The sequence below is a fragment of the Ursus maritimus genome, unplaced genomic scaffold, assembly GCF_017311325.1.
Source record: "Ursus maritimus isolate PB19 unplaced genomic scaffold, ASM1731132v1 scaffold_23, whole genome shotgun sequence".
Lineage (NCBI taxonomy): Eukaryota > Metazoa > Chordata > Mammalia > Carnivora > Ursidae > Ursus > Ursus maritimus.
In genome coordinates this window covers 38182885-38199585 of record NW_024424786.1, presented here as the reverse complement: position 1 = coordinate 38199585, position 16701 = coordinate 38182885, and the positions used below count along the sequence as shown (strand labels likewise).

General features: G+C 52.8%; 3 protein-coding genes across 5 annotated transcripts in view; 2 read left to right on the top strand and 1 right to left on the bottom strand.

The window, feature by feature from the left end:
* INTS5 (integrator complex subunit 5) overlaps nt 1-953 on the top strand; it is a 6331-nt gene extending 5378 nt beyond the window's left edge. Inside the window, exon 3 of one of the 2 annotated variants that reach the window (XM_040639239.1) lies at nt 34-953. In XM_040639239.1, the coding sequence (XP_040495173.1) occupies nt 34-783 (750 nt within the window). In that variant the 3' untranslated portion in view covers nt 784-953. The remainder of the gene's footprint in view (nt 1-33) is intronic. The other variant, XM_040639240.1, reaches the window with a different exon arrangement.
* Nucleotides 1-4083, bottom strand: part of LOC103678193 (ubiquinol-cytochrome-c reductase complex assembly factor 3) — a 23163-nt gene extending 19080 nt beyond the window's left edge. Inside the window, exons 1-2 of the mRNA XM_040639244.1 lie at nt 4078-4083; nt 2253-2256 (exon numbers count right to left, since the gene is read on the bottom strand). The gene's annotated coding sequence lies outside the window, so the exon portion shown is untranslated. The remainder of the gene's footprint in view (nt 1-2252; nt 2257-4077) is intronic.
* On the top strand, nt 1195-16309 carry GANAB (glucosidase II alpha subunit). Of its 2 annotated transcripts, XM_040639241.1 has the most exons (25): nt 1195-1258; nt 4120-4224; nt 4371-4479; nt 4722-4849; nt 6569-6748; nt 7226-7291; nt 8104-8173; nt 8342-8429; nt 8517-8613; nt 9065-9245; nt 9831-9984; nt 10188-10423; nt 10506-10632; nt 10738-10817; nt 11266-11409; nt 11506-11602; nt 11935-12036; nt 12213-12456; nt 13810-13874; nt 14063-14139; nt 14244-14318; nt 14490-14603; nt 14726-14838; nt 14983-15083; nt 15222-16309. In XM_040639241.1, exons 1-25 carry the CDS (start codon nt 1221-1223, stop codon nt 15329-15331), a joined length of 2901 nt encoding a protein of 966 aa, XP_040495175.1. In that variant the 5' UTR covers nt 1195-1220; the 3' UTR covers nt 15332-16309. The 2 variants fall into 2 exon arrangements, with proteins under 2 accessions (XP_040495175.1, XP_040495176.1); XM_040639242.1 differs by lacking the exon at nt 7226-7291 and having other exon boundaries at nt 1196-1258.
* The last annotated feature ends 392 nt before the right edge of the window (nt 16310-16701 follow it).

Below are 16701 nucleotides of genomic sequence, written 5' to 3'. Positions count from 1 at the left end.
CCACCCAAGTTCGTCCAGTCGCGCAATCAGCAGGAAGTGATCTATAACACCCAGAGCCTCCTCAGCCTCCTGGTGCACTGCTGCAGTGCTCCTGGGGGTACTGAATGTGGGGGCTGCTGGGGGGCTCCCACCCTGAGCCCCGAGGCAGCCAAAGCGGTGGCAGTGACCTTGGTGGAGAGTGTGTGTCCTGATGCAGCTGGTGCTGAGCTAGCCTGGCCCCCTGAGGAGCACGCCCGCGCCACCGTGGAGCGGGATCTCCGCATTGGCCGGCGCTTCCGGGAACAGCCCCTGCTCTTTGAGCTGTTAAAGCTGGTAGCGGCTGCTCCCCCAGCCCTATGCTACTGTTCCGTGCTCTTGCGGGGGCTACTAGCCGCCCTTCTGGGTCATTGGGAAGCCTCTCGCCACCCTGATACAGCTCACTCTCCCTGGCACCTGGAGGCATCCTGCACCCTGGTAGCTGTCATGGCAGAGGGAAGCCTCCTGCCACCAGCCCTGGGTAATATGCACGAGGTATTTAGCCAACTGGCACCTTTTGAAGTGCGTCTGCTGCTGCTCAGTGTCTGGGGCTTTCTCCGGGAGCATGGGCCATTGCCCCAGAAGTTCATCTTCCAGTCAGAGCGTGGCCGCTTCATCCGGGACTTCTCCAGGGAGGGTGGAGGTGAGGGTGGACCCCATCTCGCTGTGCTGCACAGTGTCCTCCACCGCAACATTGACCGCCTGGGCCTTTTCTCTGGCCGTTTCCAGGCGCCTTCACCGTCCACTCTCCTTCGGCAGGGGACATAGCTTTTTCCAAGCTTCGGAAGCCAAGGGAGGTTGAGCAGTGAGAGAGATAGGGAGCTAAGGTGCTGCAGAAAGGTGGAGGTTTCTCTTCTAAAACCTTGGCCTAAAGAGCGCTGTCACTTTTTTCCTCCCCCACCTTTTTTTTCTAAATAAAATTTGCCGAGTTGAGAAAAGCAGAGTCCAGCGCCTCTGTCTGATGCTTAGAGCTGGCAAAGTCGGACAGCGCCTGGCTCTGGACAACCCCGCCCCCGCCCTCAGGCCACGCCCCTGGCCCCGCCTGCCGCCGGCATTTATTGTGCGCGCTCTGCCAATGGGACAACCACCCGGCCGCTCTCTGGTCGGGCCAATCAGAAGGCCGGAAGGGGCGGGCGCTAAGATACGTGGCTCAACGCGCGCGGGGGGAGGAGAGGCTCGGGGTCAAGGAGCAAACCCGGCACAAGATGGCGGCGGTAGCGGCAGTGGCGGCGCGTAGGAGGCGGTGAGGAGCCCGGAACCCGGGGGCACGCCCGGGACGCCCCAGGCCCCCCAAACCCTGTATCTCTCCTTCCTGTGTGTCCTCCTGAGACTCTGTTACCCCCTGGCCTCGTGAGCACCCTTTGTCCCTCTGGAGGTGGCCTCAGGCTCCCCCCGTTTCCTCGCGGTAGATCCGCGCGGCGTTGGGGGCCCTTGCTTCTGGGGCTCCCAGCTCCAGCCCGGCGGTTCAAGAAGGCCGCAACCGTTCGCTCTTCTTGGCCTTGGCCGCTCAGCCGCCCGCCCTTGGCGGCTCGCGGCGTTAACGCTGCCGCCTCCTTCCTGCAGTGTGGACCGTCGGGCGGGGACTGGGACGACGGCCGGCTTCTGGGAACACCAGTCCTCTGCGGGCCCTCACCGGAAGCACCGCGGCCTGCTGTCCCTGCACTACTCTTCTTGCCTACCCCGAGTCCCGAACCCTGCCCTGCCCTTGTCTTCACGTGGACACTAATCCTGGCTTATTCGGTGTTCACGGTCGCTGGGCACGGCTGGGGCAGGATCCCGTTAAGTTCACGGTCTGCCTGGATGATGGTGCTCAAACACAACATGCAGTCGAATGTTTTGATCTGCGCTCTCGAGTTTCTATTACTGAAAAAAAAAAAAAAAAAAACCGGTTCAAAACAATCACCAGCGCCACAAAGCGTTTACCTGGACGTAACGGATGTACTGGGGTGGGAGGCATGTACTGTCACCAGCAGTGAAAAAAATATTGGACTGTAAACTCAACTCTCTGGAAGCCTGTGATCTGCAACAATAAACGGGTGCACCTTACCCTGCGGCTCATTCCTGACTTTGGCTTGTGACCACCTCTTGCTCTGGGGCGTTCAAAGCGTCCCTGAGTTCCTAGCGCCTTCCAACAGGTCACATCTGAAAGATCTTTTAGAAATCCTATCCTCATTGGCGTTTCTCCCAAGTCCATTGCATAGATGTGCAAATAGGACTCCAGAGGGTATTTAACTCACTGTACTCCTGATTACTGCTGCTTTGGGCAGGTGGACATGGGGCCAGTGGTGCAGGGTGCCTGCTGCAGTCACTCCTTACCACCTGGGTGGGCCACAAGCCTTGCTGTTGAGTTTTCTGGTAGCATTTTTTCTGCTTGTTTTGCTACTAATTATTCCTGTTTGGCCTATCAAAAGACAGTGCCTGGTGTTTTCCTCACTTTTCTGTGTGCCCTGGCTTGCTCTGCACATTCTTCTGTAACTGGAGGGCTTACTGTGTTCTGCCATCTCCTTTTTGGTGATTGTCTTACCTTTAGCTTTCAAGCAGATGCTGAGGCTAATGCTGGATACAATGTATATAGTCTTTAGTTACCTTGTTAGTTTGCAAAGTTTTAAGACTTAGAAGAAGAGAAGCCTGTGTTTGTTTTCTCTTCCTATTTGGGACACTTTCCTAAGAGTGTGCTCCTGGACAACCCACATCGGTCTCTGGGAAAGCATGTTTAAAATGCAGAGTCCCCCTGGGTTCGGGATTCTACATTTACTAAACACGGCAGCTAATTCTTAACAATGAAGTTTGAGAACCTCTGTTTAGGATTTACTCAGAATTGTTGAATGTATCTTTCAGACGAACTTGAATTAGTCCCTTGTCTGTCATTTGATAGCACATTGGGGAAGTGACAGTTTGTGGTAACCTTGGGGTAATGGTCCTCAATGAGGCAGGCCCTGCTGGTAGGTAGTGTGCTGTATTGTATATCATGAAGTACGGGGGCCCCGGAGTCTGGCAGAGCTGAGTTCAATCCCAGTTTCACCCCTTATTGGCAGTTCAGTTTTGGATGGAATATTGAAGCTTTTATGCTTCAATTTTCCCATCTGGGAAAAACTCTAACCCTACATTCACCAAGAAAACAATAAAAGAAATGAAAAAGAGGTAGTGTGTATCAAGAAGTGGTTTTGAATGATGGTTGCCCATTAGAGGAGATTTTAAAAACTCTGATGCCAAGGCTCCACTTTGTACCGGTTCAATCAGAATCTGTGGGGGTGAGATTGGCACTTTTAAAAACTTCAGGCAGGCGTGCCTGGGTGGCTCAGTCAGTTCAGTGTCTGTCTTCTGCTCTGGTCATGATCCCAGGGTCCTGGGATTGAGCCCCACATGTGGTTCCCGGCTCAGCAGGGAGTCAGCTTCTCCCACTCCCTCTGCCTCTTCCCCTCGTCATTCTCTCATTCTCTCTCTCTCTGTATGTCTCTGTCTCAAATGAATAAATAAAATCTCAAAAAAAACAAAAACAAAAACTTCAGGTGGAGTTTAAAACTGGGGATATAGGCAGTTAGCCTGGCCCCTGGGGATATGTTAGGATTCAATACATGTGGCTGCTGTTAGTCTTTTCAGGCTTAGTTCATGGTAGTGGCGACTTACTTTGAAGATCTAGGAGTGGAGATCAGAGGATCAGGATGCCTAGGGTAGCTAGGGATGTTGGGACTCTAGGTATTGTGGCAGCAGTCCAGCTGAGGGTACATCTTTAATTTTTCCACTGTAGCTCATGTGGAAAGGCATGGCTTGCTTTGTTTCTCTGTTCCTCACATGGTGCCACCATTTCCCCTGGGACAGCTCCTTTCCTCTGAGAAGCTGATGTAACCAGAGTCAATACCAGGGCCTCTGAAGGCCAAAGATCCTTTGTCTACTTCCTCTGCCTTTTGAAGGGAAGGTGTGAGTGAACCAACTCCTCAGGCCTGACACTTTACCCCATGTCCACTCTGCCTTCTCTTCTACTTAACCAGACTCTATCTTTTTCCCCTTTTAGGTTTGTGGTGGGAAGGGGCCTTTCCCTGTGAAGGTGGGGCCTTTTCTGACCTCTGCGCTGATTGTTTCCTCTTTGTTTTTTTTCCTCCTCAGGTCTGGGACAGGTTTGGTACTTGCTTGTTTAGGGGTCTGCCTGGGAGTTACCCTTGCTGTGGATAGAAGCAACTTTAAGACCTGTGAAGAGAGTTCCTTCTGCAAGTATGATATTTCTTGGAGAGTGGGATGGAAAATAGGGTACTGTGGGAGGTGCTGTGGCAGGTGGAGGGTAGCCTGGGGACACTGCAGGTGGTAGAGGGACCTAGGAACATTGGGGAACCTCCCCTCCTTCCCATTTCACTTGGCAGGAGGCAGCGAAGCATACGGCCAGGCCTCTCTCCATACCGAGCCTTGCTGGACTCTCTACAGCTTGGTCCTGATGCCCTCACAGTCCATCTGATCAACGAGGTCACCAAGGTCAGGGGAGAAAAGATGGGAGTCTGGTGGGGGTGGGGAAATGGCTAAGGGGTAATTCAGCAAAGGTGAACCTGTAGCCAACATCCTGTCCCAGCCATCTTGGGATTTTATGAGGAATTCAGATCTCGGGTCCTTTAGGTAAGCGGGTAGAAGGAGGAGACCCCTCAGGAGGGAGTGGGTTCAAAGGGCATTCCGTGGTGTAGCCCTCTCCCTTCTCCAGCTCCAAACCTCTGCCCCTGCAGGTAGTGCTGGTGCTGGAGCTCCAGGGGCTTCAAAAGAACATGACCCGCATCAGGATTGATGAACTGGAGCCCCGGCGGCCCCGATACCGGGTGCCAGATGTATTGGTGGCTGATCCCCCCACATCTCGGTAAATTTTTCCTGAGAAACCTGTCCATTTCCATGGTCCTTTTTTCTTCCCGATGAGCCTTTATTTGGCTGATTTTTCCCCCCCACTTTGTGATAACAGCTGACTAGCATCTCGTCACTCTCCTAACCTTGCTCCATTTCTCCCTCTGTTTCATGCATTTTCCCTTCTGCCCTTTTTCTTCTTTCATTCTGCAAACAGATAGCGCTTCAGTTCTGTCCAGGCCTGTGCTAGGGGCTGGTGAAGCAAGAGTAAATAAACAAGGCCCCAGGTCTTGCCCTCCAGCATTAGTGCCTGTGTGGTTGGTTCCTCCCGTCCTTTCCCTTCCCTCTACTTTTCTTTTTTCCCTCAGATATTCGTGATATGATTACTCGAATTCTTGAGTCAGGACACAGTGTCATTATGAGTATTCCATGCATGGCTTGCTCTCTCTTTTTAAAGTTTTTTTTTTTTTTTTTAGTAATCTCTACACCTGACGTGGGTCTCAAACCCCCAACCCCGAGGTCAAGAGTCACATGCTCTGCCGACTGAGCCAGCCCAGCGCCCCATGCATGGCTCTCTATTAAGTACTTAATTTAGAAAATGATATGATAAACCCTCTTCCCTGGATACCCTTTACCCAACCATACACTTCTTACCATCCTGGGGTCCTGACTGCCCTGAGAGGTGGTTGTTATTCTAAAGTTTATCATTCTCTTGTCTTGGTCTTACAGTTGTGTCATGTGTATGCATATAAGAACATAGACACACAAGCGTATTTGTGTTTGTGTGCCTGAGCCATAAACTGTGTAGGTGTGTTTGGTTTTGAGTGTTATAGGGCAAGTATCCTAGTGAATGTGGGCTTCTGGAATTTCCGTTTTTGACATAACTTTATGTAACTGTTGCATGTAGCTCTAGGAATTCATTTTTACTGATACATATATTCAAATGGTGCCCCATGGTGTTAGCGTTTTCTAAGTTGTGTTTATTTTTATTTCTTATAATTTTTTAAAAGATTTTATTTATTTATTTGACAGAGAGAGAGAGAGAACAAGCAGGGGGAGCTGGAGGCAGAGAGTGAGGGAGAAGCAGGCTCCCCGCTGAGCAGGGAGCCTGTTGCGGGGCTTGATCCCAGGATCCTGGGATCATGACCTAAGCCGAAGGCAGCCGCTTAACTGACTGAGCCACCCAGGCGCCTCTTTAAATTGTGTTTAAATAATTCTTTATTTCAAGTTCAGAGAAATATTTATATTTTTTTCTTAAAATCTTACCTTAAGGACGCCTGGCTGGCTCAGTCAGTAGAACATATGACTCTTGATTTCCGGGTTGTGGGTTTGAGCCCCATGTTGGATATACAGATTACTTAAAAGAAAAAAAAAGAATTAAAAAATCTTACTTTAAAATGTTACGTCATAACCCGTCTGGAGTTGATACTAGTGTCTGGCATGAGGTAGGAATTTGGTACCATTTCTTTCCTACTCAGGAAATCTGTTTTTCTGACTTCGCTATTGAATAGTCCTTTCCTCACCAAACTGCCTCTGTTACATTTTGAAGTTCTGAGTATGCTTGGGTCCACTGCCAGGCTCTTCTTTGGTTCCTTTGGTGAATCTGTCCACCCTGGCACTGTCCCCACACCGCCTATAGCTCTTAGCAGAACTCCCCCCCCCCGCCCTGGGTTCTGAAGTGTCATCACTACTCTTGGCCCTTTGCACTTTTTTGTATCCCTTTCGATCTCTTTCCCAGGCTTTCTGTCTCTGGCCGTGATGACAACAGCGTGGAGCTCACTGTGGCTGAGGGACCCTATAAGATCATCTTGACAGCGCGGCCATTCCGCCTGGACCTGTTAGAGGACCGCAGTCTTCTGCTCAGTGTCAATGCGCGAGGACTCTTGGATTTTGAGCACCAGAGGGCCCCCAGGGTCCCGTGAGTACAGGGCTTGGGACCAGAGAGGACCTAGTGTGCAAGAGCCCAGGGGTGGGGTGGATTTGGGACTGGGTCCCTGGGAGGAGACAGGGTGGCAGGACCACCAGGTAGGGGCTGGGGCTGGGAGAAGCTGCTCTCAGGGAGGGTAGGAAGCAGACCCGGGTCTCGGTTTTCTCCGTTTCCTGTACAGACCAGGAGGCAAGTCACTTTTGTCCCTGAGCTGTACCCTGGGCACCTCCTCTGGGAGGCCTGCCTGGGTCTGCCTTTCCCTCTTCCCCTTCTCATACCATCACATTTCCCAGGTTTATTTTCTTCCTTTGTTTTTTTGTTTTGTTTTTGTTTTTTTTTTTTGTTTCTTTTCCACCCCACCCCCCCATCTCTGGAAGTTTGTCGACTGAAACTCACTTTTATGTTTCTGTTTTTGTGTTGGTTTTGTGCCTCCTTTTCCCCTTCCCTACCCATCTCCTCCTGCCCCAGTTTCTCGGATAAAGTTAGTCTCACGCTCGGTAGCATTTGGGATAAGATCAAGAACCTTTTCTCTAGGTAAATCCATGGCCACTGGTACTGTATCTGTTCCTCTGCCCTTACCTGCCCTTCACTCTGGCCCCCAGGGGAAGGTGCCCCAGACCTTCCTATGCCCTGCCCTTCACTCACCCTTCTTTCCCCAGATATGTGGTATCTCGTCCCTGTTCCCTGTTCCCCTGGCTGGGAGCCCCCTGGGAGAAGGAAGATGAAATGCTGGAAGTCCTTAAGGAATGTAGGGAGCTTCTTGCTTTGCCAAGGGGTGGAGAGATACTGCCTAATGCTGGGGTTTCTGGCTCTCAGCGGGGGTGCACTGAGGCTGTAGGTGGAACTGCTTGCCAGCTGCCCTTGAAAGCATTCTTTGGCAGAACCTCTTGTTTGAATCCCTGCATATAGCTGTAAAGGCTTGGCCATGGTATGACCCACTTGCCTTTGTAAAACCCTGGTGTCAGGCCAAGAGGCTGAGGCCCAGTGAGAGTAGTTGGGGCCAGATTCTCTCGGAGACTGCAGAGCCAGCCCTGACTATCCCAGTCCAGGCACTTGAACCATCCTGCCTGTCTCCTCTGGAATGCAGGCAGAGGCTGGTGATTTAGTCCTCTGTGTGGAAGGCACCTCCTGGTAGCATTTAATCATTTCCCTTTCTCATTTCTCTCCCCGTCCTTTGCATATTGATCTGCTCACTGGGGTCCCTTGCCTAGCTTTAACATTCAGTCCCTTCCTCCAATGCCTTCGTTCCTTTGGACCCTTGGCTCTCTATTCCCTTACCCCTCCTTCCACTAGCCCCTCGTCCCTGCCCCCTCTGGATTGGAGCAGACAGCTCTCCTACCTTCCAGGCAAGGATCAAAAGACCCAGCTGAGGGCGGTGGGGCCCAGCCCGAGGAAGCACCTGGGGATGGTGACAAGGCAAGTTGGTGGGCTGGATGGGTGGCCACAGGGTTGTCTGGGAGGTTGGAGGGGAAAGGCCCACAGGAAACTTGAGCTCAGTCTCCCCATCGGGGATGGGATTTAGAAGAGGGTGGGGGAAGAGAGAGCTAGCGTGTGATTGGAGGTGGTCTGCTTTCCTCCTCACAGCCAGAGGAGACCCAGGGGAAGGCAGAGAAAGATGAGCCAGGAGCCTGGGAGGAGACATTCAAAACTCACTCTGACAGCAAGCCATATGGTGAGGGACTGGGAGAGCCTTGGGCAGGGACGCAGGGACTCCTTGTCAAACAGAAGCTCTGGAGCCCATCTTTTGCTTTCCTTCCAGGCCCCACGTCTGTGGGTTTGGACTTCTCTCTGCCAGGCATGGAGCATGTGTATGGGATCCCTGAACATGCAGACAACCTAAGGCTAAAGGTCACTGAGTGAGTCCCATGGTGACATCAAGAAATGGGGGGAAAGAGGGGTCGGACGTTAGGGCTGTGGGGTGGTGTCCATGTAGTTTGGATACTCCAGACAAGTGTGGATCATTTCCTATGGCCAGATCACCTTTGGTGATCAGAGAATTCTCCTTTGAGGGGCGCCTGGTTGGCTCAGTCGGTTAAGCGTCTGCCTTCGGCTCAGGTCATGATCCCAGGGTCCCTGCATCAGGCTCCCTGCTCAGCGGGGAGTCTGCTGCTCCCTCTCCCTCTTCCTTTGCCCCTGCCCCCTGCTTGTGCATGCTCTTTCTCTCATAAATAAATCTTAAAAAAAAAAAAAAAAAAAAATTCTCCTTTGAGAAAGGGCAGGGGGACCAGTTCTTATCACTCACCTGTATCTGGCGGGTGGAGGTCGTGGGTGCCACAGCCTAGGGCCAGTCTGTCTGTCTGCCTGCAGGGGAGGGGAGCCGTATCGCCTCTACAATTTGGATGTATTCCAGTACGAGCTGTACAACCCCATGGCCCTGTATGGGTCTGTGCCTGTGCTCCTGGCACACAGCCCTCATCGGGATCTGGGCATCTTCTGGCTCAATGCTGCAGAGACCTGGGTTGACATCTCTTCCAACACTGCAGGGAAGGTGAGCATGTAGGCAGGGAGCAGTAAGAGAGTGCGTCTTCAGCCCTGAGACAAATGGCTGTGCTAGGGGCATTTATTTTGAGAGGCTGGTGAGAGGCTCACGGGGTGGGAGAAGGGGCCCTGAGCCTTGGGAGTGGAGCAGCATTTGAGTTCCCTGGTCATTCCCAGAAAACACACACTCATGGAGAAAAGTATTGCTCCTTCTGCATTTGTCAGTACCTTTGTTAGTGACCAGGTGTCACGTACTAGACAGTCTTGTAGGTGCTGGGGATACATCGCTGATTAAAGTAGGAAAGGTTCTCACTCTGAGGGTGGGAAACATGTTAACCAGGTAAGAAGGTGGGGTGAGTTCTACGTTGGTAAGTGTAGAAAGAAATGCAGCGGTCACGTGGTGAGGACGGAGATAGTGCTCTTGTAGATGGCAGGGTCCAGAAAAGCCTCACTGAGGAAGTGATGTCTAATCTCAGCCCAGACTGACTCGTGAGGACCCAGCTGTGTGAGGACTCAAGGGAACATGGCTGCTTTGTGTGTGGGTCAGGGAAGAAGAGGGTGGGGGTCAGAACCATGTCTCTGGTCCCATCTGTAGACCCTGTTTGGGAAGATGCTAGACTACCTGCAAGGCTCCGGGGAGACCCCGCAGACAGATGTGCGCTGGATGTCAGAGAGCGGCATCATCGATGTCTTCCTGCTGCTCGGGCCCTCCGTCTCCGATGTGTTCCGGCAGTATGCCAGTCTCACAGGTACGTGCGTCCCCTCTCTGCCAGCCGGCGGCCTCCTCTGCGGGCCCTGTCTTCTTGAGAAGGGCGACTCAGCCTGCTTACTAGCCCAGTACCCTTTACGCTCTCCCTCTCTCTCTCACTTGTCGACAAGCCTCCCTCAATTTCTGAGTGCACCCCGTGGCCCCAAGTTGGGCCTGACCCCACTGTGACCCCCGTGCCTGCAGGGACCCAGGCATTGCCCCCGCTCTTCTCCCTCGGCTACCACCAGAGCCGCTGGAACTACCGGGACGAGGCTGATGTGCTGGAAGTCGATCAGGGCTTCGATGATCACAACCTGCCCTGCGATGTTATTTGGCTGGACATCGAGCATGCTGATGGCAAGCGGTACTTCACCTGGGACCCCAGCCGTTTCCCCCAGCCCCTTACCATGCTGGAACACTTGGCCTCCAAGCGGCGGAAGGTAAGAAGGCTGTGGCCGTGCTCAGTCTTCTCAGGCACAGCAGCCCTGGAGAGCTCTGAGCACCCCTGTTGCTTGCCTGCAGCTGGTGGCCATTGTGGACCCCCACATCAAGGTGGATTCCGGCTACCGCGTACATGAAGAATTGCAGAGCCGGGGTCTGTACGTTAAAACCCGGGATGGCTCTGACTACGAGGGCTGGTGCTGGCCAGGTAGGTGGGCCCAGAATTGAGGGAGAGGCTATTGTGAGACCAGGGAAGTTAGATGCTAGCCATTTTGCCCCTTGAAGGTTGACAGCCACCCTTAATTTGTCCTAGGCGCTGCTGGTTACCCTGACTTTACCAATCCCACGATGAGGGCCTGGTGGGCTAACATGTTCAGCTTTGACAACTACGAGGTACGGCAGCCCCTCCCCTACCTACATCTGTCTTTCCTGCCCTGCCTCCTTAAGTCCGTCATTCTCTGCTGGCTAGCCCTGCTGTGGTTGGTTGCGTGCGTTTTTTGTTTTTTTTTAAGATGTATTTATTTGAGAGAGAGAGAGAGAGTGTACGGCTGGGGGTGGGGGTGCTCAGATAGAAGGAGAGAAGCAGACTCCCTGCTGAGGGCAGAGCCTGAAACCGGGCTTGATCCCATCCTGAGATCATGACCTGAACGGATATCAAGAGTCGGTGCTTAACTGACTGAGCCACCCAGGCACCCTTGGCTGTCTGGATTGATTCGGAGGTCTTCATGGTCCTCAGAGGACCCTGAGAAATGCTTTTTGGATTCCTAGGAGTTCTCTGCTCTCACAATTTGTCTTCTTCCTCCCCTCTGTCCTTCTGTCCCCACTTTCTGCCTTGTGTTAGGGCTCAGCTCCCAACCTCTATGTCTGGAATGACATGAACGAACCATCTGTATTCAATGGTCCTGAGGTTACCATGCTCAAGGATGCCCAACATTATGGGGGCTGGGAGCACCGAGACGTGCATAACATCTATGGCTTCTACGTGGTAAGAGGCTGAGTGAGGAGAGCTGAGGGCTGGGGAACTTGCACATGACAGCAGGCTTTTGCTCCTCACTACCCCTCCTCTCCTGTCTCCTTCCAGCACATGGCAACGGCAGACGGGCTGGTGCTGCGTTCTGGGGGCCTAGAGCGCCCCTTTGTCCTGAGCAGGGCTTTCTTCGCTGGCTCCCAACGCTTCGGTAAGATTTGGAGACTAGAGCTGTGACAGAGTGTGTGAAGGCCAGATTGGAAGAGTGGTGCACCAAGGCCTGCTTCTCTGAGAAATCTGTCCACATGGCTGTCCTCTTGAGAGCAGCAGGCTGCAGTCCCTCCCCTCCCCATGCACCTGTGCACTTTTAAGGGGATCCGGGGAGGGGGAGTTCCAGTCCCCTTTCAAGTGCTGTCGTGAATTCTGTCATCTTGGGCAGGACCCTGGGGGCCTAGAACAGATGCGGCAGGTCGGAGGAGTTGGCTGTATGAAAAGTGGAGCCCCTTCACTGTTGGCAAGCTCCATCTCTCTCGTCTTCCTTAGGGGCTGTGTGGACGGGGGACAACACTGCTGAATGGGACCATTTGAAGATCTCTATCCCTATGTGTCTCAGCTTGGGGCTGGTGGGACTTTCCTTCTGTGGAGGTGAGAGGGGGAGGAATTGGGCATCTTGGTTTGGTGGGAGAGGAGCCAGGTAGAGGGCACAGGACCCAGGCACAAACAGAGAGCTGAGAGTCGAGGGTGGGGCCTGGGGGAGCTCATAGGTAGCAGCCCTCTTTTCACCCTGTTTTCCAACCTCTTTTCTCCCTCCCCTCCCCCAGCGGATGTGGGCGGTTTCTTCAAAAATCCAGAGCCAGAGCTGCTTGTGCGCTGGTACCAGATGGGTGCCTACCAGCCATTCTTCCGGGCACATGCACACTTGGACACTGGGCGGCGAGAGCCCTGGCTCTTACCAGCTCAGTACCATGACATCATCCGAGATGCCTTGGGCCAGCGATACTCCTTGCTGCCCTTCTGGTACACCCTCTTCTATCAGGCCCATCGTGAAGGCATTCCTGTCATGAGGTGAGGCATTTGGCTGGGTCTGTGTAGAGTGGGCTGAGGTGGCTGAGGGACAGTGGGGACTGTGGCCTTGTAAAGGAGCGAAATTCTGGTTTCAAGGTCAAGAGTAAGAAGAGACATGGGGATGAGTAGCAATAAACATTGCCGCCAGGCATTGTTCATCACTATCCCCAGAGCCAGAAACAGGACAGACAAGTATCCTTCCATCCTGGGGAGTAAGACAGACAGACATGTACACAGATATGCAAATAAGAAAGTTGCCGGGGCGCCTGGGTGGCACAGCGGTTAAGCGTCTGCCTTCGGCTCAGGGCATGATCCCGGCGTTCTGGGATCGAGCCCCACATCAGGCTTCTCCGCTGGGAGCCTGCTTCTTCCTCTCCCACTCCCCCTGCTTGTGTTCCGTCTCTCGCTGGCTGTCTCTCTGTCTGTCGAATAAATAAATAAAATCTTAAAAAAAAAAAAAAATAAGAAAGTTGCCAACAGTGATAAGCTCTTTGAATAGGGTAATGGAATTTGGTTCTACAAATGGCCTTTTAGTTTTTATTTTTTAAAGATTTTATTTATTTATTTATTTGACAGAGACAGCCAGAGAGGGAACACAAGCAAGGGGAGTGTGAGAGGGAGAAGCAGGCTTCCCACCCAGCAGGGAGCCCGATGCGGTGCTCGTTCCCAGAACCCTGGGATCATGACCTGAGCCGAAGGCAGACACTTAACAGCTGAACTACCCAGGTGCTTACAAATGGCCTTTTTAAGAAGAAGGACATGGGAGCGGCACCTGGGTGGCTCATCTGGTTAAGCGTCCGACTCTTGATCTCATGAGTTCAAGCCCCACGTTAGGCTCCACGCTGGGTGTAGGGCCTACCTAAAAGGAGAAGGGCATGTGAGATGAGGCCTGACTAATGAGGAAGATGGACTTTTGTGATCTGGAGGAAGAACGTTCCCAGCACAGGAAACTGCAAGTGCAGACATTCTAAAGTGGAAATGAGTTTGTTGTGTTCCAGGGATAGAAAGGACCGGTGTGTCTCAGGGTAAGGAACCAGAGGGAGAGGTAGGACATGACATAGGAGAGGAAAATTTGATCTGTTCCAGGATGGTGAAATTGCCACTGGCAAGTTGCCGTGTGGACTAGTTTCAGGAGGGGGCGGGGGAGGAGGCAGCATGGAGGTGGGTTAGGAAGTTCAATGGCTAGACCAGGGGTAGGTTGCATAGCTGAGGCCTCCAGTGCCTTTGGGCTGTCTGGCTACAAGCTCCTGGCTTGTACTCCTGTGCTGCTCTTACCTCCGGTTCCTGGGGTAGCATCTCGGACCTCTGCCAAGACAGCAGGTGTCTTCCCTTCTCATCTTGCTTCCTTCCTAGGCCCCTGTGGGTGCATTATCCTCAGGATGTGACCACCTTCAGTATAGATGATCAGTTCCTGCTTGGTGAGAAATGGAGGGGACCGTTGATGGTGGGTTGGGATAGGGCTGAGAAGAAGTAAGCACCCGTGGGAGAGATGTCTGTGGATGCCCAGGGAGGGAGGAGTGAGTGAGGCCGGTGGCGCAAGGCGTTTTGGTGTTCCCTGCCTGGAAACTGGTCCCCTCAGTTCACAGCTGATTCTGGTGTGTTTTAGGGGATGCATTATTGGTTCACCCTGTATCAGACTCCGGGGCTCATGGCGTGCAGGTCTATCTGCCTGGCCAAGGGGAGGTGAGTTAAGGAAGAAAGGGCGTGGTGGGGAAAGGTGGTGAAGGCCAAAGAGGGTAAATAGGACGGGGGCCTGTGCAGTGACCTATGTCTTCTGCCACCCACAGGTGTGGTATGACATTCAGAGCTACCAGAAGCATTATGGTCCCCAGACCCTGTACCTGCCTGTAACCCTAAGCAGTGTGAGTATGCCTGGCCCAGCTGCCAGCTCCATCCGCCTGTCAGTTTCCAGAAGGGGAGAGTGTGTACTTTGGGGTCCAGTACCTAAGTGGGCACAGACGGACAAGAGCAGAAGATACTGCCGGGCCCAAGATCGGACAGTGGGGCAGCTTCATCCCCTGCTCTTGCCCTAGATCCCGGTGTTCCAGCGTGGAGGGACAATTATCCCTCGGTGGATGCGAGTGCGGCGCTCTTCTGACTGTATGAAGGATGACCCCATCACTCTCTTCGTCGCTCTCAGTCCCCAGGTGAGCATGTGGGCAGGGAGCCCCCTCAACCCTCTGCCGCCCTTCCCTGGAATCAGTCCCCGGGGGAGTGCCCCCCACTCCCTCTTGGGCTCAGGCTCTCGCCTATCCCACTTCCTGCTCAGGGTACGGCCCAAGGAGAGCTCTTTCTAGATGATGGGCACACATTCAACTATGAGACTCGCCATGAGTTCCTGCTGCGTCGGTTCTCATTCTCCGGCAACAGCCTTGTCTCCAGGTAATGAAGTGCTCACTCATCCTTGGTAGCCTCGGGGGATGTGCACTGTGTTCTGTTCTTGCGAATGACCTTGCTCTGGGTCTCCTCCTTCCTTCTGCTGGGACATCTTTCTCCCTGACGGCCATCTGTTTTTGTTCTCTCTAGCTCAGCAGACCCCAAAGGCCACTTTGAGACACCAATCTGGATTGAGCGGGTGGTGATAATAGGGGCTGGAAAGCCAGCATCCGTGGTACTCCAGACAAAAGGTGAAGAGTGAGACCGGCCCCCAGGGTGGGAAAAGAGGGAAAAGAGGGGCAGCTGGGGACACCTTGTCTGTAGGAAGGTAGTTGCTGTGCCATAGCCGATTGCTATGACCGTGGAACGCTTTCTTTTTTCTCCACCAGGATCTCCTGAAAGCCGCCTCTCCTTCCAGCATGACCCTGAGACCTCTGTGTTGATTCTGCGCAAGCCTGGTGTCAATGTGGCATCCGACTGGAGTATTCACCTGCGATAACGCAAGGGATGTTGGGGGGTGGGAGGGGCGCAGTGGTGACGAGAGTTCCTCTTCCTTCTGCCTTGGAGTTTGACCCTCCCCAGACTTCACCTTTCTTATCTGAAAACTCAGATTCTGCCAACATCTGGGCAGGATGAGAAGCTGTCCCTGGGCTCTGAATTCCTCCTGTGACCTGACCTCTGACACCAAGTCTCCCATCACCCCCCAACACTCTGTTGCTCTAACGGGAGCACATTCACCTGTGAAGACCGGGGGACCATGAGGCCCTTGCTTTCCCTTCTTTTTCCTTTCTTTTGGGGGCCCTGAATCTCCTCTGTACCCTCTTAATTCATACCTCTTGTGTGTTGATGCCATTTCTTGGAATAAGATGAGGGCAGTGAGCTTTAGGGCTCCTTTTCTCCTTCCCATTCCCTCCCCACTAAACTGCTCTCCCTCCTTTTATTTCTTTCTCCCGATTCTTCTCTGTCAGCCCTCCCCTTTTTATGCCCCACTGATACACTGGGACCACCCCTTACATGATAAGGGGTGAATGGATCAAAGGAGTGAGGTTGCTGGAGAACATCCTCTTCCCTGTCGCCCCAACCTTTCCTCTCCCTGATTGCTTCTAGAGCTGCTGCAGTTCTGACGGGGCAGTTCTATCTCCCCTGTCCCTTGGGGGAAAGAAGTTTCCACTCTTCCTTAAGAGGGGATGGGCATTCAGCTTCTTTTGCCCCCTTTTTGTGCCCTTGGGGGGCATTCAAGATGGAGAAATCAGTTGTGGTTTCATTGAATCACGGTCACCTGTATTTATTGCTAGGAGAAGGCTGAGGGTGGGGAGATGATCATGTGTGCCCAGGGTTGGCCCGAAGCCCTGGGTGGGGGGTGGGGGAGGACTAACTGGGGACAAGGGGGAATATTTGTGGCAATTTTTTTTACTTCCTCTTGGCCCCCAGCTGCGACAGGTTTTGATAAAAGGAGAAACAATAAAGAGATAAACCATAAATAACTGTTGGTGTCCGGATTCTGGTTCTGCCCTGAACCATAGACCCTTAGAAGCCTAAGGCCCTGACATTTTCATCTAACTTCAGCATAAGCCTCTTCAGTTCAGCAAAACAAATGAGCGTAAGTCTTCTTCAACTTGCTAGATGCCAATATTTTCATAGGGGAGCCCAGCAAGGTCATCAGATTTTAGTAGGCCTCCTTAATAGTGGGGTCCTTCTTGAGTAGAAACAGCTTTACAGTCATGTTCTCATGCAAAAGGCTGCTTCTCCTTAGCGTCACTTTTTAAAACTCCCCATTGATTTGGTGGCAGGAAATAGATTTCCATTTTGGAGACTACAAGTTTTAGAGAAACAAGAGGGTGGTTTTTTAGGGAAAATGATTGCTCAGAA

Bases quoted from the DNA above. Each gene is read 5' to 3' on its own strand.
- GANAB (XM_040639241.1), top strand. From the start codon at position 1,221: ATGGCGGCGGTAGCGGCAGTGGCGGCGCGTAGGAGGCG. The intron at 10,424-10,505 runs GTAAGAAGGCTG...GCTTGCCTGCAG, and splicing joins TGGCCTCCAAGCGGCGGAAG to CTGGTGGCCATTGTGGACCC. The intron at 10,633-10,737 runs GTAGGTGGGCCC...AATTTGTCCTAG, and splicing joins CGAGGGCTGGTGCTGGCCAG to GCGCTGCTGGTTACCCTGAC.